The 21,137-nt window shown below is 42.1% G+C and overlaps 1 protein-coding gene across 1 annotated transcript; it reads left to right on the top strand.

Annotated features, from left to right (window-relative positions):
- The first annotated feature begins 780 nt into the window (after positions 1 to 780).
- LOC149273460 (protein fuzzy homolog) lies at positions 781 to 16,521 on the top strand. Its single transcript, XM_089506297.1, has 11 exons — positions 781 to 867; positions 8,965 to 9,086; positions 10,063 to 10,147; positions 11,345 to 11,413; positions 11,789 to 11,893; positions 12,076 to 12,273; positions 12,805 to 12,900; positions 13,176 to 13,282; positions 14,585 to 14,664; positions 15,103 to 15,201; positions 16,316 to 16,521. Exons 1-11 carry the CDS (start codon positions 781 to 783, stop codon positions 16,519 to 16,521), a joined length of 1,254 nt encoding a protein of 417 aa, XP_089362423.1.
- Positions 16,522 to 21,137: the final 4,616 nt, after the last annotated feature.

The raw sequence follows: 21,137 nt of genomic DNA on the forward strand, positions 1-21,137 counted from the left end.
TATGGCATGGGAATACTGTCGATATGTCCCGATGACCGGGAGAAAAATCCCAGCTGGTTAAAAACCCCTGTATTAAAGAAAATCTGCATTCCCAGAGTAACGTCAATAATGACGATATAGATGTATGTATGTATATGTTTATTTATTAAGGGCTGGCAGGTGTACTTACTTACACATTACTGTATAATATAGAAGTGCAGTAGATTAAGAAAGGGGGTCCCTGTCCTGTAGAGCTTACAATCTAAATTATAAGTAAATAAATTATATATTTATATATCCCATTGTACAGCGCTGCAGAATATGATAGTGCTATATAAATCAATTAATTATATATATTTTTATTTTTTATTTTATTTTTATACAGCTTGTCTTGTTGGGTCTCTGAGTCCAAGTTGTAATATGATGCAATACTGCTTATTATGTTCTGTTTACATTGTTGTAAATTGTAAATTATGCATTGTTAAATAAAATAATAACAACGACAACAATAATAATAACAATAATAATAATAATAATAATAAACATTAGCATTCCATTCCCAGCAGCGGTTTTAATAGCGTTTGTCGCCCTCTAGTGTCCTGTTTTAGCAAATACACATTAACTCCTCCCACCGCCGTTCTGTGCGAGAACCTAGTGCCCTGCCTCCTTTCGTTACCTAGCGACGGCGTCTGAATGCGATGCCAGGCGCCTTCCCATCATGCACTGCGGGGCAAGATGGCAGCTGCCAGCTGGGTCGGTTGTGTGTGATGACAGGCCTGCTTGGCTTCATGCGGGAGAGATATGGAGGAGTCTTCGGTGTTCGTGCTGTGCTTGGCAGCCAGTAGCGGGGTGCCCCTGTACTGCCGGAGCAAGGGCAGCAGCAGGCAGGTAGGAAACATAAACACAGGCAGCACAGGGGTATATGAGCCGGGGCAATTGTTTACAAATAATTGTGAAGCAGGTACCACAAGAGCTGACAGTCAGTTGGATATGTTAGGTATTGCCAGAAATACATTCAAAAACTATATTTTTTTTCAGGGGTGTCAAATAATAGGTACATTTCATCTGTGAAGTTTGGGCTTTAAAAAAAATATTGTAATGTTACTGAATAATAAATTCCAGCTGTGTTTATAAAAAGATATATATATATATATATATATATATATATATATTCCACGGTTATATATTCAGAGTTCAGTATTCCTTCCTATAAAAAACTTTTAATAAATATACTCGCAGGGATTAGTTATGTACTGTTATCTAGTTACATATCTTTTTACATTACGTTGTATATATCTATGTTATTTATTTATGTGTTCTATTTGTCGTTGTAATGGTGCTAAATATTTTATTGTTATACACAGAGGCGTATCTACTGAAAATTAGCGCCTATGGCAAGCACTGAAATTGCGCCCCTGTCCAGATATCTAAAACCCATTTACTAGCCCCTGCTGCCCATATATATATAAATATTAGTCCCTGCTGCCGATAGCGGGTATAGATCAACACACAAACCCAAATCAATTGAAATTCACTTGTGATCTCAGCACTGAAGGTATATATCAAATAAACAGAATCAGACATACAAGTCCTGTATTTGCAGGTATACAATAATAATATATGAAACGTAGCATCGCAGGTGTAGATCAACTGAATAAGACATATTAACCCTGTATTTGCAGGTATACATAAATAATGTATGGAAACATAGCATAGCAGATATGGATCTACAGAATAACACAAAAACCCAGCTTTGCAGGTAAAGATCAATTGGAATTCACATAAAAACACGGCATTAAAGGAATATTTAAAACCCCCTAAATTACAGACATAGATCACAGGTTGCACACCGCAAAGCCAGCCCTGGCGTCCACACTGCCCACATAGAACCTGGCCAGAACCCAGATAACACACATTAGATTTGCAATCTTTGTCCCCAAATAGCCCAGCACAAGTCAACTTTGTCCCCAAACAGTCCGGCCAGTGCCATCTTTGTGCCATATACACCCTGCCTGTGCCATCTTGGTCCTCAAGGCTCAAACCTCCTGCTAGTGCCATCTTTGCCCTTCCACAATTATACATCTATGATACACAAACACTTTTACAGTCACTCACTAATTCACACTTTCATTCAGACAACTCATCCACACATTAACTCATGCTCTCCCTCATTCACTCAATGCATCCACACATTAACTCATGCTCTCCCTCATTCAGACAATTCATCCACACATTAACTCATGCTCTCTCTCATTCACTCAATGCATCCACACATTAATGCACACTCTTTACTTATATCTACCCCTCTCCCTCCCCTATCACTTTCTACCCCCCTCTCCCTCCCCTATCACTTTCTACCCCCCATCTCCCTCCCTTATCACTTTCTACCCCCTCTCCCTCCCTTATCACTTTCTACCCCCCTCTCCCTCCCTTATCACTTTTTACCCCCCTCTCCTTCCCTTATCACTTTTTACCCCCCTCTCCTTCCCTTATCACTTTTTAACCCCTCTCCCTCCCTTATCACTTTCTAACCCCTCTCCCTCCCCCTACCCACTATATATCCCCCCCTACCCACTATATATCCCCCCCTTACCCACTATATACCCTCTCCCCACCACCCACTATATACCCTCCCCCCCTACCCACTATATACCCTCCCCCCCTACCCACTATATACCTTCCCCCCCTACCCACTATATACCTTCCCCCCCTACCCACTATATACCTTCCCCCCCTACCCACTATATACCTTCCCCCCTACCCACTATATACCCCCCCCACCCACTATATACCCCCCCTCTCTCACCTTGAAGTCCAGTGACGGGAGCACGATGCTGCTGTCTTCCTGCACCGCTCGCTGGTGCCCGCTGCTTCACTGCTGAGCGCCGTAATATGACGTCATATTTCGGCGCCCAGCAGTGAAGCAGCGGGCACCAGCGAGCGGCTTTTAAACGCTGTCTTCTTTTTTTTTGATGTGGGGAGAACGAGGGGCGCCGAGCGGTTGCTAGGCGCCCCTCTCTCTCCTCCGCATCAGTGTTTAAAAGCCGCTCGCTGGTGCCGGCATTTCATGCATATTTCAAGGCATATTGCGGCGCTCTGCATGAAATGCCGGCACCGGGACGGGGGTAGAGGGCTCGTGGAGGAGAATGAGGGGCGCCGAGCGGTTGTTAGGCGCCCCTCTCTCTCCTCCGCATAAAAAAACAAAAAAAAAAAACGGCATTTAAAAGCCGCTCACCGGCGCCCCCCTTGAGATGGCGCCCATGGCACGTGCCATGGCTGCCATACCCTATATACTCCTCTGGTAATACATCTTCTGAGAGTATTCAGTGTGGATACAAACAGAGAACAGTTACATTGTTTTTTTTTTTTAGATATGTGATAAACCTTGCCAAAACATTCTGAGCACTGACAGGTGAAGGGAATAACATGGATAATCTTGTTATCATGGCGCCTGTCAGTGGGGGGGGGGGGGGTATATTGGCCAGCGAGTGAACATTTCGTCAAAGTTGATGTTAGAATCAGGAAAAATGGGCTAACATAAGGATTTGAGTGACTTTTACGAGGACCAATTTGTGATGGCGAGACAACCGGCTCTGAGCATCTCCAAAACTGCAGCTCTTGGGGGGGGTTCCCGGTCTGCAGGGGTCGGTATCTATCAAAAGTGATTCAAGAAAGGAAAAGCGGAGACAGGGTCAGGGGTGGCCGAGGCTCATTGATGCACGTGGGGGTGAATGCTGCCGGTGCGGGCAAATCCAACAGACGAGCTGCTGGAGCCCAAATAGCAGAAAAAGTTACTGCTGGCTCTGATAGAAAGGAGTCAGAACACGCAGAGCATCGCAGTTTGTTGCGTTGGGGCTCGGTAGCTGCAGACCAGTGAGGGTGCCCATGCTGACCAGGCACCAGGATGCACTATGGGAAGAAGACAAGTCGGCGGAGTCAGTGTGATGCTTTGGGAAATGTTCTGCTGGGAAACCTTGGGTCCTGCCATTAATGTGGCTGTTACTCTGACACGTACCACCTACCTAAGCATTGTTTGCAGACGCTGTACACCCTTTCATGGACACGGTATTCCCTGATGATCTCTTTCAACAGGAAAATGCGCCCTGCCACAAAACAAAAATGGTTCAGGAATGGTTTGAGGGACACAACAACGAGTTCAGGGTGTTTACTTGGCCTCCAAAGTCTCCGAATCTCAATCCAGTTGAGCATCTGAGAGATGTGCTGGGCAAATAAGTCTGATCCATGGAGGCCGCACCTTGCAACTTTCGGGGCTTAAAGGATCTGCTGCTAACATCTTGGTGCAGATACCGCAGCACACCTTCAGAGGTCTAGCGGAGTCCATGCCTCGACGGGTCAGGGTTGTTTTGGCGGCAAAAGTGGGACCTACAGAATATTAAGCCGGTGGTCATGATGTTATGCCTGTGTTGTATGATATTGTATGATCTCACCAGCAGATGTCACTGTCATGTTAAGTTAACTGAGGATGCTGATTGCTCCCCAATTGAATCCACTAATCAGCAAGATGTACAAATCATCAAGAGAAAAATTCAGCACAATTTTCAGTGTATTTTCCATAAGCAGCCCATTGAAAAAATGGTCAAGTCTGGTCCCTCCAGTGTATATCAGGTGGACAAAAGGTATGGAATGTTGTGCGTCACTTGTCTTCAGGTAGTGGATATCACAAAAAGAACAAAATTCTCGTGAAATTCTCATACCAGGCAGGTGAGGAGAACATTTTGTGGTCATCCAACGCATTTTTCTGTGGACATTCACAGGCGTTCCCCAAAGTCTTTGATGTCCTGATGTCCCATCCTGCAGAGTATTACAGTAAATATTTTGGAAGTTCCCGGATTACTGCTCATGACCCAGTGTCACCTCGTTGCACCTGCCAGGGTAATGTTTAATGTACCGGGTTGCTATATTTTATCATTGGCAGGATTAAGCAATAAAATTTTTATCTTTACCGGTTACAACAATACATCTTCAAGGCAGTGTTGACTTATTATATGACTTGTGCACAAGGACAAAAATAATTTTGGACAATTTTTTTTATTTTGCTCATCGGCTTTCGGACAACAAATTTTGTGTCCTTCCCTTTGGATTGGATGAAATTACTTAGAGGGTGGTAGACGTAGCTTGAGGTCTACCAATGGCCTGAGATATTTACTTTATTGTTAGGAAGATTTACTTTACTGAGAGGGTGGTAGGAGTGTGGAACAGCCTCTCAGCAGCCTCTTCATCTTTGCACATCTCTATTATAACTTGGTGTTTCGGTTAAGAAGACAAGAAAATGAGTAGCGATTTTAATAGTGAGGTCCAGTTCATGAACAAATCGTTCTTTTCAATGAACTTGATGAATCCGTTCACGAGACTGAACGATCCATTTTTAACAGTTCCTTTTGTGAATCATTAACTGCGCTGGTAATATACAGTAAAGGAAATAATTATTTGATCCCCTGGTGATTTTGTATGTTTGCTCACTGACCAAAGACATGATCAGTGTATAATTTCAATGGTAGGTTTATTTAAACAGTGAGAGACAGAATAACAACAGAAAAAAAATCCAGAATAACGCGTTTCAAACAAGTTATTAATTGACTTACATTTTACTCAGTGAAATAAGTATTTGATCCCCTATCAATCAGCAAGATGTCTGTCTCCCAGGTGTCTTTTATACAGGTAACCACCTAAGATTAGGAGCATTCTCTTAAAGGGAGTGCTCCTAATATCAGCTTGTTACCTGTATAAAAGACACCTGTCCACAGAAGCAATCAATCAATCAATCAGATTCCAAACTCTCTGCCATGGCCAAGACCAAAGAACTGTCCAAGGATGGCATAGACAAGATTGTAGACCTACACAAGGCTGGAACGGGCAACAAGACCATCGCCAAGCAGCTTGGTGAGAAGGTGACAACAGTTGGTGCGATTATTCGCAAATGGAAGAAACACAAAATAACTGTCAATCTCCCAAGATCTCACCATGTGGAGTCTCAATGATCATGAGAACCAGGGAGGAATCAGCCCAGAACTACATGGGAGGACCTCGTCAATGATCTCAAGGCAGCTGGGACCATAGTCACCAAGAAAACAATTGGTAACACACTACGCCGTGAAGGACTGAAATCCTGCAGCCCCCTGCTCAAGAAAGCCCGTATCGGCCCGTCTGAAGTTTGCCAATAAACATCTGAATGATTCAGAGGTGAAAGTGTTGTGGTCGGATGAGACCTCACCGTGTTTGGAGGAGGAGGAGTGTTGCCTATGACCCCAAGAACACCATCCCCACCGTCAAACATGGAGGTGGAAACATTATGTTTTTCTGCTAAGTGGACAGGACAACTTCACCGCATCGAAGCGACGATGGATGTGGCCATGTAACGTCAAATCCTGGATGAGAACCTCCTTCCCTCAGCCAGGGCATTGAAAAATGGGTTATTATAGAGTAAGGTGAACATACTTTTTACATCACAAATCAGATTGATTTTCCCAAGAAAATCCCGACAATATGAGTTCTAATTCTAAAGTCTAGTGTGCCAGTAAGACCTCAGGTGTCATCTCATAGAGTAAGGACATCACATGAAAAAAAGAGGAGAGGCAAGCTGCTGTCTGAATGTAGAAGACATGCTGTAGGATATACATACGGCTCCTGAATCTAAGACCAAGGACCAATTAAGTTTTGAGTCTTTACACTAGGGGAAATGGGCCAACTAGACGGGGGCCGATCTGCTGTCCAATTTCTATAGTTTTCTATAGCATCGCCACACAATATAAATTTGATCTCTGCGGCTAGACGTTCTGAAAATGCAGTGCTTGTGGATATGAAATATTGCATGTTTGTTTTTTTAATATGCTTTGTTTGGATAACTTTTTGTTATGTGGATTTTGTTTGCACAAAGTATCATGTTTTTGGAATTTGAGCTTTTTCTGCAGTTCAGATACTCTCCACGCGGCAGCCTCTGTTTTGATGGGAAAATGTGGACGTTTATAAAAGTGAGACGCTTAATGAAGAGATTAGGTTCCATGAAAATTGTTGTGGATGGGTATTCCAGCATGACAATGACCCCTTTAGTTTGCACCCCTTTGCCCCCAACTGCACCTTAACTCCTCAGTCCTGGCCATTAAATTAACCCTAAACACCCCTTTAACTGTGAACTGCCCCTAAATTAACCTCAACCTCCCCTAACTTCCAGCACCCCCGGATATTTATCTTCTAGATAAGATGATGAACTTATTGACATTGCACATAACTGTAAGTTTAGTTACGGAGCAGTTCGTGATTTCAACGAACCACTCGAAATGAACCGATTCACTTTAGTGATCCGGACTTCCTATCGCTAATTTTAATAGAAAAAGATATTAATGCTGAGATTAAATTTCAAGAAATGAATGCATATGTCATATACAGCGTTAGTCTTTGTTTTAAATTAGATTCTGTACTCTTTAGTGAATTTTAATGTTCTGAATCGAAAGCATTTCCTCCATAAGCTTTGAAGTAGGGTGGAGAAAGTGCAACAGGGCATCTCGATTATGGCAGGAGATTTTAATTTCGCTGAGAATGTAAATTTTAGATTAGTTTTATCGACCGCTCATTTAGGTCCTATGGGCTGGCTGGTTGGATTTTTTTAAGCTATTATACTATTTATATACACACATATATACATCGGACCTTCAGCCAGAACAATGTGAGCAAGAATCGTATCAGATCGGTTCAGGATAACTAACGGCACCAGGCAAGGTTGCCCTCTCCCTCCATTACTTTATATAACGTCTATTGAGCCTTTAGACAAGGAATTAAGACAAAGTAAAGAAAAGAGAAGGTTTTACATCGAAACAGTTGGAGTTAAGAATGTGCCTGTATGCTGATAACATCTTGCTAACTATACAGAAACTGAAGTCTTGAAGCAGCTTCAACTGGCTTTCAGACAAGGAAATCCATTATTTTAAAAGGGAAAGGGGTTACTTAAAAAAACAATTTTTTTTTCCTTTTTAGGTAACATATTTTGTGCGCAGATATCTCGACACTTTAAATAATGTTTTAAAATTTTTCAGATTACATATTTGTGGAAGGACCCCCCCCCCAGCTATGAAAGCATGGGGCAGGAACACACATATTATCCATACATAAAATATCCAGATCAATGGTCAGGGCCAAGAGTCATATCCATTGTGTAGGTATATTAGAGTCCTACCGTACAAGGTATTTAGTTTCTTGTAAATTGTCAATGTTCTATCCAGAATGTTCCACCACCTGCTGGAGACGTGAAGAAGAATGGTACTTATATACATAGGCGCTGGTTCTGCAATACGATCCAACCAACCTGGGAGGAAGTCCTCGCTTGATGTAAATCCCATATAGGCCAGTATTTGGGTAACTCATCGGAGATCAATTGACCAAACCGGGCGCAACAGTCGCTCCTTTCTGTACATATTTTAGTGGTTACAATTATGACAATATAATTATGACGATCGAAAATCGGGAGAGGCAGATGACTGATAAATGGTAGAAATGGATTGGAATTTTGGACAAGTATATAATATATAGATTAAACAGGGTAATGCCTCTGGTCACAAACCTAATAGCTACTACCGACAGATCCCTGTCTTATTTATTGTGTTCCAGTAGATATGCTCCCTAAAAGTTACGAAACTATAATAAAAAGTTAATAAACAAAAATGATTATTTTAATATCTACATGTGTGTTCAGTATTTGTTAGCCTCATACATAGGTTTGTCCTGAATCTAAGACGAGACCAACGGCTGATTAAGGTTTGAGTCTTTACAGCAGGAAAAAATGGGGGCCGAATGGGGCCGATCTGCCATGTTTCTTTGTCTGTCGACCGTATTGGGCCCCTAAGTCCTTCTCCTAAAATGATGTCATTTTTTTCCATCCTCTTAAGCACCTGGAAAAATCATTCACAGATGATGTATTTGCCGTTACTTTTCACTTGAGACATAGTGACTCTTTTCAAATGATTTATTTTGCAGCTAACGTTTTCCGTAATTGGTTCATTGAACGGCGTTCACATGTTTGCCAATAACCAGGATGTTCTCCTGACCTCTACTTCTACGGAAAACACCAAGGTGGTTTGGAGATCTTTTCATGACAGGTGAGCGAATCACAAGAGTTAACAGAATGATGAAATGAAGCGTTCTGTGTGCGTAAGACATTATTATCAATGGGGCATCAAGCTTTGTACCACCTCGTGTCTGTTGAGTGATGCAGCAGGATAAAGACGTAGGGGTTTCTCGACTGAAACTAGAGTAACAAGAGTAAACTAAAACTGGGAATATTGGAATATTGGAAAGTGAAAAAAAAAAAATAGAGAAACAAATAAAATGCGTTGGAATGTTAAAAAAAAAATAAATAAGAAAAAATATAAAAAAAGGTAATATATGTTAAAATATAAAATATATATATATATATATATATATATATATATAAAAATAGGGAAAAAAATAGGGAAAATCAAAAAGTATAAAATATGTTGGAATCTTGGGTGCCAGAGTTGTTTTGAGCCAAAAAAACTTATCTCATGTGATTAACGTAGCCGAACAAAAAAGTTAGCAAGAAGTAACATTTTGAAAAATGTAGCAACCCGCCGGCGACTTATTAATGGGGCCGTCATACTGACCCCCCCCCAGCTCTTTTCCTTAACGAAAATGTTTTGAGCCGAACAAATCTCCTTGCGTGTGATCTACTTACCTCCAGTCGGCTCCAGCACTGGCTCAGTGAACACTGATGGGGTCCGTTCAGACCCCCATCTCTACGTGAGGTTGCTTTTCTGCCACTGGTTGTTCAGAACCCAGAACAATCTGTAAGGAGTCTGTGGGGAGTATAAAAAGGAAAATAATACAAAATAAAAATACGTTTTTTTTGTGTCTTTCTTAACAGTATCTGATTTGATTCAAAGAAAAAAAAAATCTACAAATAATCTATTATTATTACTCTCAATGGAAGGCTGGTCAAGGTACCTACCACCCTCTCTGTCGTTATACATTCTCATAATCTCTCCACATTCCAGATTTATTTAGCTATTAAATCCTAATTATACTGAGCCAATAATCCTTATTTTGTTCTTTCAGCATTAATTTAATTGTGATGTCATCTGAAAGCAGTGCCAGCGACCACGCTTTGAACAAACTGCTTGAAAACGTGTTCAGCGCCATGGTAAAACGCTCCTGCGCTTAATGTTCTTTTACCGTGGTAATCCCCCGTTTACTCCTGGTAGCTCATCCGGGTATACACTACTGTTCAAATGTTTGGGGTCACTGAGCAGCTTTCATGGAAAACATGGAAATTTCTGGCTGTAACATAATCGCAAAAGGGTTTTAAACTTAAACATGGATCAGCGAACACAACGTGCCATTGGAACCCAGGAGTGATGGGAGTGATAAAGGGCCACTGGAACACAGGAGTGATGGGAGTGATAAAGGGCCATTGGAACACAGGAGTGATGGGAGTGATAAAGGGCCATTGGAACACAGGAGTGATGGGAGTGATAAAGGGCCTCTGTATGCCTATGAAGAGATTCCATTAAAAATCGGCCGTTTCCAGCTACAATAGTCATTTACAACATTAACCCCGTCTGCGCTGGATTTCTGATCCATTTCATGTTATTTTAATGGTAAAAATCTGCTTTTCTTTCAAAAACCAAGGAAATTCCAAAGTGACCCCAAACTTTTGAACTGTTGTGTATCGGAGACCAAAAGGACACCTGTTCTCCCTACACAGAGTAGTAAGGGAGGAGAGCGGCAAGTAGCTAAGTTTCACTTCAGGTTCTAGATCCTCCCGAAAGGTTAACATTGTTAAGTTTAGTACCGGGCAATAATTTATTTACTTTAGCCGCTGTTATGTTTCTTATTGCTACTGGTGCATAAGTAGCTTACACAAAGCAGGGATTTAGTGTGTCAATATTTTAAATGAAAATGTAAGGAGGGCGCGTCGGGGATCAGGATGGCATTTGGAGCAGACCTATTGTCAAGATCACGAAAATTCGGCTTTCTGCTTCTAATGTAGGTTGTCGGCTGGCGACGCCGGATTTAATGAAATCTAGTGATGATTGGCTATTTAAATAAATCTGCCTTACATGTATGCTACGGTCAGAGATGCACTTACCCTCCGCGCTGCCCTAGGCCAGGATACGTCACTGTCTATGGCAACAGCCATCAGGGTCTCCGTGATTATTCCTCCCCATTAGGCTGTCTATCTGCTGTTGTTAGCTTGCCGGTTGCTGTTTGTTGGTTCAGACGCCCTTTGTACGAGTGGTGAGGAATAGAAAGGGAGAGAACTTTAGGACAGAACTAATTCATCTGTTTCTAACCCTCCAGAGATCTATCAATACATTTAAAAAACTTTATCCTACAGGTTCTAGTGATTGGTTTGGAGGACCTAACTAACATCAAAAACGTAGAGCGTCTGAAGAAGGATCTGAGGGTGAGTGTACATTTTTTTGGGGAACATAGGAAGGATCCAGGCAAGTTACAAATTGCCTGACCACACGCTGCAAGTTTGCTGTTGTGCAGCATCCCTGTTTGCATACAGGGACTTGCAAGCTCCGGTTCCATCAGAGTACATCGGATGATCTATTCATCCATCTTCATTCTTGACAGTACAAGACGCCTTCCCTGTTGTCTGTACCATCAGCGTTATTGTTACATTGACCTTCCTTTTATTGTATTGTCTCCCGTTGTCAAACAACCAATTTAGGATTTCTCCGCACACACAATGAGCGTGCAGATCTGTGTATACACCGCGGAGAACACACTGCCCTGGGGTTCACACACCTCTGTTTGTTCTTCTTCTTCGCAGGCATGCTACAAACTCATTGACAGTTTCTTAACGGAGACTGGGAAGATGGGAGATTTAACACAATGCGTTGACTGCGTCGTTGCTAATGATGCAGCCATTCTGCAGGTCAGTATAGTAGTGGCCGTAGTAGTTACAGGGACAGGTTAACCCGTTGCTTGTTGAGTAGGTTCAACCCGGGACCCAGCAGCTAGTAGAGAATGCCCAGGGAACGCTTGAACCCATCTCGTTTGAGATGCCAAGGTCCATTGCTGGTTGTGGCTATAAGACCTTCTCTCCCTGTATGGTAGGAATGTATGGATAGCTTCACTCAGGCGGCAGAAAGTAATTTTGGATGTCTCATGGCCGGAGGAAAAGTTGTGGTGGCCACCGAAAAGTGGTGGAGATTGTCATCTCAGGATTCGATGCTTCTGTGCTGGCTGGTGGCTTCGCTGGCTCCCCATTCATCGAGAGACTACCCGGTGTACCTTCCTCAAGGTAGCCCAACGGTGAGAACTGCTGAGACATTTAAGAATGACTTTTTTTCCCCCCACTTGTATTATTTTATGATAAGATGGGTCATAATAAAGTAATGAACCATAATGAAAAAAAACTTAATCGACAGACCCATATTGGGCGTTTGCTCAAAGTGGGGCAGAATGAATAGCTTGAATACATTAACCCCCCGGACCAGAAAGTGCCTTTTCGTGTACAACTTAGTTTTAATGGGCAGGTCCATTTTATGAAGTTGGCAGCTGAGGCATTCGCTTGGATCCCACTTCTGTAGGTTCCTCCATCGCCTGGCCACGTTCTAGGAAGGAGGAGCAGATACTTAGAGACACCAAGCCAAGGGTGCTGGTTTTCCATTAATTCGCTCTGCATCTAGACCTCCTATCGTTTGGGTTTCAAAACTTAGATTTTGGTGACGTGTTTATGGCAACCCCTGGCAAGGGCTGACACCCAAAGCCAAAAGGCCGTCCTAGTCGGTGGTGAAAATGGGAAACGTTCCCAGCTCAGTATTTAACACCTTTAAATTTAAGGTTCCTCACAGACTTCTCAGCTTCCAGTTGGTGCCTGGAGTGGATGTGTGCATTCTCTGCGGCCCCAGCCCTTCTCTACATAAGGTCGAGACCGAGGTATGTGCTTTGATTTAATGAAACATTCGCGATAACGGTTTTCTGAGCCCCGGCGGTCTCGGATCGCTGCTCCCAGGTGCTTAGCCGGTCACTCGCCAGCTTGAACATGTGTATAAACTGACCAGGTGTGGAAGAGATCCTCCACTCCCATCACATAAACCTGCCTTCTTAATATCTGAGTACCGTCTGAGTACGTCTACGTCCCCGGACCAGAGGATTTTTAGTTTGTCATACTTTGTTTGTGATAACTGTTTCCTTCTTGAATTTCTACTAAGCTGGTGGAAAGGTTCTGGAAACCAGTTGTCGATCCCTTGAGATCGTGTTTAAGAGTACAGTCGAGATCTTTTCCAGCCTCGGTTCCCCTTCATCATGGCGTTCAAGGGTAAGCAACTTCATGGCTGGCTTTAGGCGAGCGCTGAAGGTATTTTACTCACGGCCTTGCTTATTTTATATTTGGCCTTTTTGCTGCATCTCCATTTCGATTAATCGGGTCTTTTCCCATAAAAAGACCCAATAATGATTTGGGTTTCATGTAATACCCTTGTTACCTCCTCCAAGAACTACATATAACCGTATCCCCTTTTCCAGATAATATATATGTCTAGTTCTACTAAGGTTTTCTACCTGATATTACAATAAAACCCAAGATTCTTACCAGAGAGAGAGCTTTAATTAGAATCTGCCCAGATTAATGTTACAGCAAAGACAAAACCAGAGTTACAGTGATATACAGATGACAATCATTCATACCACTCACAAACATCCCATCTATCTAATATCCGCTGCTACGTGTGTATGCTGTGTGTATGCTGTGTGTATGCTGTGTGTATGCTGTGTGTATGCTATGTGTGTATGCTGTGTGTGTATGCTATGTGTGTATGCTGTGTGTATGCTGTGTGGGTGATGTGCAAAGGGTGAGACTCACCAATCCAGTCTCCTTCTATGTGTTTCTACAATGTCTTTTTAAGGGATTTCTCTATTGATGTGTAAATGAGATCCCTGTCCTCTGTTCCCAAGACCCCACCGTGTGATGTTATTGACTTGCTATGTTTCCCAAATCTATCTCCAGGTGATGCATTCCCTTGTGATATCTTCTTACAGCTATCTTTCCTGTTACTTCCCCCCCTAAGTGGCTTGCAGCTATCATATGTATTTACCCCAACAATCAGCAGTAAATTGACTTGGTGATAGAAAGACTCTTACCCCAGAATGACCTTTTGTTCCTGGTGCCCTGAAGTCACAGAGGCAGTAAATAATGCACCCCCGGAATGTGACTGATCTCACCACCCTCCATTAATGACTGACTTTTACGGTTCTCATAAATGGTCGGACTGGTTTTGAGCAAATAAAGGAAGGCGACATCTTTATAAAAATCATGTTCTTGCCTTAACGTGGTCGGTGCTGTTTGACTGCAGCCAATATTTTATGCCTCCCTTTAGGAAAGCAGTCGTTCTTCTCGGCATCGGATTTATGAATCTCTGATATGATAGTAAAAAAAAAATACAATGTGTGCCACAAAGCTTAAATAACCGCATAGCGCTAGTGTCTAGCAGAGAGCATTGTGGGAGTTGTGGTTCCACAGTAGCTGGAGCCCCTGCCATTGACTCCCCTTGTTCTGTTACCTCTTCTCTCTCTCTCTCCTCTTATTACCCCATCCCCTAAATAATTATCTGTCTCATCGCAGCTTATTACTGGTTAACCGAGAACTCAATAAAACCTTATATACGGTTCAAGCGCACCCAGCAGAGGACTTGCAAAAACCAGGTGAGCACACACCTTTCATCGGCCCTCCTTTATTCTCACGGCAAGCGCTCTCAGAAATGAAAGGCCCATGATGTGCATGTTCTGAAAGACTTATTCAGGAAAAAAGCCGTAATGAAAAGAAACAAGCAGGTGTTTTTCCATTCCGTGCCAGAAGAACATTTTTTTCTTACTGAATTGACGATTCCCGTACTCACCCCCCCGGGTGTTATTTATGTTAATTTTTTTTTGTTTCCTGCTTTCGTCAATTTTCCCTCCCCTGGTAGAGTGGCTTTAATAAAATGCCCAGTCCCAATAGAGTGTTCTCTTGTATCCTGACTGGTGCATTGTGACTGTTGGTTCTTTAAGAGACCCCTTTTCACCTTTACTAACGGCAAAGGTCGGGCCGCGCATGGCCACACTAACACAGAGCGATTCTTTTGTGTAACGCTTCTTTTCTAGAATCGAAGCCTACTTTGGAGCAGAGGCGATCAGCCCTACGTGCGTTTTACACCCTCGCCGTTTCCCGTTATTTCTCATTGGACCACAATGACGGAAGCGGTGAGTTCGAGGGCAAGAGAGTGTAAATAGAGAGTTAAAGGTGGGGTTTGGTACATTACGCATTTCTTTAAAGCGATAGAACAGCTGTGAAACGAACAAACAGAGATAAAGCTGGAAACCAAATATTAGTATGCCTATGGGGAACAAAGTTGCTCGTATCATTTTCATATTCTTTGAAAGAGCTTCATCCAGGAAGACAATTCTGCATAAAGTACTTTATGACCCTAAATAAAAAGATAATGGCCTGTGAATATTAATTACATTTAGTATTAATTGTAGATTTTTTTTAATTTTATTAAAATCATTTTGGTTTCTTTTTCAATTAAAATTATATGCCCAAAGTCGTGGACAGATGACCTATATCTACCAAGTAACAAACCATTCATACACCTGTCCTCCAGAATCTGCCTCTGCTTACCCCACCCTGTAAATAATCTTACGAAAACCTTTAATTTTTGAGGCCAATAATATACACTATTGTTCAATATTATCCAATGACCGTGTTTGTGCTTAAAACATAACCATGTAATTGGCCAATCTATTTCTTCATTTTGGAAAATCAGCCCCAAATCTAAAGGCGTCACCTCTGAAAAGCCGCATGTTTTTTTTCATATCGGACTCGCTTTGGCCTGGAAGATATCGGGACAGCTGGATCCGTCTCGTATTTTATGCTTCCATTGTATATTGTCTTTGATTGTCTTAAATCGTCTTAAACTTACCCGAATTACCGTTCTCACGAGCCTCGTCTCGTAATCTAAACCTACAACATTTCTTCAGCCACAGCCTACCCCATAAATAGAAACATAGAATTTACCTGCAGTTCGGCTCCATCCAACACGGAATAATTCTTAAACACAGAGTCTGCCAGCAGGTCAGCCCCACTCGCCCCCCCCCCCCTCTAGTCTGCCCGTTTCTCCTGCTGTAGAGACTCAAACTTTAATCAGTTGTTGGTCTCGTCTTAGATTCAGGAGCCGTATTCCTGTCCCTTGTGCCATGCTTTAGGGCCAGACATTGATGCTTCTTATATAAGATTGTTAGCTTTGTGTTGTGTTGCATATTGTTTATTATATTAGGTGACTTTTTTAAATTGTTTTGCTTTCATTTTGGTTCTCAGTTCTTCACTACGAGGAGATGTTTCAGAATGGTTTTACTCACAGCGCTCACCAGTGTTACTCAGTATCCAGCTCCCACAAATGCTACGGAATGAAAACAGACGTCTACCTCCTCTTCCTGCTATTCAATCCAGATGTCCCTACGTTCAGCATGCGGGCCATTGCTAATAAAACAATTCAGTTGTTCACGAAGGACTTTCCTTTCTGATCCCTGCTTACAATCAGTGCAGGACTTCCCCCACTCCATTTTATACAAGATAAAATTCAGATACGACGTATCCCACAAACGGCTTTCCTCTTGTGGCGTTTTTAATGGTTCAGTGGTCTGTATGATCTCAACAGCTAAGGAGCCGAAGCTAAGCCATACCGTGGGTGCCTTTTAAATGAACCGTTTAAAAATGATATCAGAGCATATACTTTGCGTAACGTAAAGGGACAAGTCTCTCTTTCCTCCCCCGCTGCCCCTCTTTTCTAGGCGCTCAGAATGTTTGCTGGGTATGAGGGGATCGCAGGGTTCTACAGCCCTAAAAGCCCGGATAATGTGTATAGAAACAGCACAGGTTGTGTTTATAGATTAAATTGTTTAAAGTTAATTACTTCAGGTAAATAAATAACTACCTACCCCTATTCTTTCTTGCTGAGTCAGAAATGTGGTTTTGTAGGCGAGGACATGAGAGGGGAGAATTCCACCTTTGGTCTTAAGGTTGAGAAAACAGACGTATTTTCAGAGTCTGTTCACTTATGATTGCAATGCTTTAGAAATTACACCCGCACCCTTCTTTGCACTTTTTATCTTTTGCCCTCTTTTTTTGCCTCCATATTCCCTTAAAGACTTCAGTGGTTCCTCTCTTCGAATGGGGACCAAGAAGATCCAGCACCTCCCTCACCCCTTTTGGCTCCCGAGGACGAAGAACGGAAACTTGTCATCTTTCTATGATGATGACAAAGCACAACACCTTAGGCATATAACAAACCTATTTTAATACTTTAATAAGGACATGCCATCATACAAACGTTCATCTGGAGATACGATGTTGTGCATACGTTGTGCGTGACTGCTATAAAAAGAAACCAAATAGCCAACGCGTCTGAAACATTAACTGGAAATATGTTCATTTTTATTGCTGATGGCAGAGGAGGCCCCTGCCGGCGACCAATAGAGTTGGCTGGCGCCCGATTCTAGTAAAAACCACAGATCAGGATCTCAAAACTGCAACCAGGAAGCCCCCTATGGCAATTTTAACCTTACTATTTACAAAACAGGGCTGCTTAAGATACTGAGAAAGATTATGGGAAGGGAGGGGTATGACATCATCCATTTATTTGTTCTAAGTAACATATCTTATGTTAAAGCAATAGTGCATTCTATTTCCTCTAATGCTGACAGCCGGTCAAAAACTCCGAGCTAGAACATGCACAGGGCACTCGCCAAAGAGAATTAGAGGGCCCCGGCAATTTTAACTCGCCGGCAAGCTGATGAGTTGCCGGTTGTATATTTACAATGATGTCCCGAGAGTGTATGAGGTCATATAATGTGATGAAGCGCAGCTTCTTATATTGGATATGGGATCCACTTAAGGGGGGAGAATTCCATAGGACAGAATGGCACCCACCCCATGATGATAATGTAAAAGCGCAGGGCCCCGAGTACTTGCACCACTTGGCTCTACCATATGATGGCCCATTTCTCTAGCCACCTCGGCCGTTAGTGACGCACGGCACAACCAGGAACAGCCGCGGGATCGCTTTGCATCTGGCCCCTTGAGTGTTGCAATGTGCCATAAATGATGGGGAAATATAGGACGTGGTGTGTGAGTCAAATTAATGCCTCGGGGTAATAGAATAATAAACTCCACCCCTGGCAAACCACAAACAGACTCTGGAAGCTAAAGATTCCATATTCCGCTCCTCCCTAAATAAACTCGTCCCTTAGTACTGGTTACAAATTGTGCAAGCTGCTACCTTCATACCAGTTGGGGTTTCTCAACAATCAAGAGAAAAAGCAAAGATAATTAAAAGCGGGAGCGCTCATAAAGTTCGTACTGAAAACCAAATATAGCTCAAAGTTTTATTATTCATATTTAATACAAAAATTGTTAAATGTATTTATAAAATCAATACAAAAAATGTAAAAACATTCATGGGGGTATCATGCTAAAAACAGAATAAGTACTATAAAATAAGTTTGTTTAATATATATGCCTGGGTTAAGATAATAAATAAAATAAAAAATAAATGCCTGACGCGTTTCGCCATTATGGCTTTTTCCATAGGTAAAGTAAAAAAAAAAAAATCTAAAGTAAACGTGATCTCTTCATGTTCTTTCATCCGGACTCAATTATTTTTTCAGCTCCGAGGAAGACTTTAACAGGCAAAATGCGTCAGGCATTTCCCACCAATTTGGCGTATTAAATTGTATTAAATGAACTTCTTTTGTAGCATTTCATTGGTTTGTAACGTTATACCATTTTGCATTGGAATATATAGAACAATTTTTGTTTTAAAGGTTATTAATCACATCTTGAATAATATATGTGGTTCTGTCGTTTCAAGTATCTATTTTTGAGTAAGGACTTTGAAGATTTTCTACCCTTGGAGGGGGCGGCTGGGGGCAGCGCCTGAGATAATTACACCACTGTCCACATGTAAAACAAAAAGATTTTTAATTTAAAGTAGGCTTTTTTTTTCTCATTAAAATGTTTTTTTTGTTAGATTTTTTTTCTGTTTGCTTGGGAACGCGTTCACCTTCCCCTGACAATACGTAAACGATGTCGCTATGCCAAGGGCTGCTTTAAATGAGGGGCAAGTTTGCCCAGTCGTACCTCAGGTGCCCCACAGCAGTCATCCTAAGGGTCCTCCTATAGGACACTCTAAATCTGGCCCATTGAGCATGCCAAGCCGTGATACACCTGACCAGGCTCCACCTATCAGACTCGATTTTTTTTTTTTGTCTACCTCGCGCACATTTATACCCACGCCCCTAGACTCCAAAGAAAAATCTGCATCCTCCAGCAGACAGAGATTACTAAATCTGCAGAATTTACCTTTTCAGGGATATTGCACAATAGATACTCTTAACCTTATTTCCAGGAATCGTTCCTACGTACCAGGACACGGACTTCGGACCTTACCCTGTTAATCCGTTCTTCTACCGTCTTCCCACCATCATATGAATACACATTACTCTCTTTACAAGTCATCAGAGAAAGCCTGTCGAGGCTTGTGACTTACACGCCAGCTGGGCCTTCCATTCTTTACCATTTCCAAATGACTATTATCACTAATATTAATCTTTATCAATAATAATAATAATAATAATGTATTCCTCCGTCACACGGTTATTAGATGGCTTGTGTTCTTGCTCGGCCACCGGACTGTTTGAATTTACATTGAAATGTATTCTTCTTTTCAGAATGAAAAGGCAGTAGGAACTCTGAATTGAATTCATTCAGTGAATTAACCCTTTAATAGTCAATGAGTTGCAGTGGCCTGCTAACGATGGTAACCACATGGTTTAAACAATGACCTGGCAGGAAGGAAAGATATTCTAAATGAAGTCACCTGTAATCAAGCAGGCGATTCACCTGTGAAGAAAAGCTCCAATTAAGATGCTTTCAGAATAGCAAGGAGTCAACTCCATACTGCACGACCCTGAGAATCTAAAGAACAGCCTCAAGGGTTTCCAGCTATGATAAAAGGTAACAAGTGTTTAAATACCCTTACTGTATTACCCTCTAGCACTGCTTCTGGGAGGCGGTGCCACTTATCTACCACTCTCTCAGTAAAGTAACTCTTCGTTACATAACACCTAAGCCTCTGACCCTTTAGCTTTACGTTATCATAGATGGGATCTGTAGTAACTAGCAGCCAGACAAAAGCAGTGCAAAATTGTGATCCTTTATTTCACTTTAAAATGCAGTTAAATGACGGAATCATCAAAAATATTAAGATTCTGGGAACTCTTAATTCAACAAACACAGACAGAAGCAATTTTATCTTTTAACGCTGGTAACGATCCCATCAAATTATAGGGAATTAGGTTTGTATATCACGTTTTTATCTTGTTTTCCTATCATTATACTTTGGATATTAGCAGTTTATGTTTAATATGTGGAATCATGCCATGAATTAACCAAATGATAGAAATAGCCTTAAAAGCTGCTTATCAGCTATATTTTTTTGGTGTATACCTGGATAAAACTACCCCGGCAATAACAATACCTCCTATGAACAAAAGCATATCTCAATGGCCATCTGAGATGTTCATTAATAACCCATTTTGGGCAGATTTCTCCTTTTTTTTATATCGAGAGGTGAAATAGTCCCAAAGGGTGATAAATCATACGCACCGCGCACTGAATGTAGATAGGAGGCGCCATGGGGCACTGGCCCACCAGACATATTTTATGGGCGCACAATCTATCACAGCTTTTTAAGAAGCCCGCGGCGCATGATCTGGAAACCTGCCCAGTAGTTTATTGGCGATAGCCATGGTTTAGCGTGACTGCTGTAAAAAGCAGTTGAGACAGTCGGCGCTGGGCAATTCCTGAGAGTGTGGCATTCTGAAAGCCAGGCCCGGACCAGCCATCTGACGTACTGGGCAGATGTTTGGTGGTCCAGTTGGGCTACATGCTTCCCGATATTGCTGCTCCAGCCAACAGTCCCACGTCATTTGGCGCCCACTGTCCTTAAAGTCCCAAGATCAATTACATTCACAACAGCAATAGCCATCAAATCCCTAATGCTCACAAAGGACTAACCGTGGTGGATGGGCCAGTTAGACAATACCTTTCATCAAATTGGAGTAAACCAGTATAAATGTAA

The sequence above is a fragment of the Sceloporus occidentalis genome, unplaced genomic scaffold (genome assembly GCF_023333645.1).
Source record: "Sceloporus occidentalis isolate IW3139 unplaced genomic scaffold, rSceOcc1.0.p SCAF_375, whole genome shotgun sequence".
NCBI classification, from domain to species: Eukaryota; Metazoa; Chordata; class Lepidosauria; order Squamata; family Phrynosomatidae; genus Sceloporus; species Sceloporus occidentalis.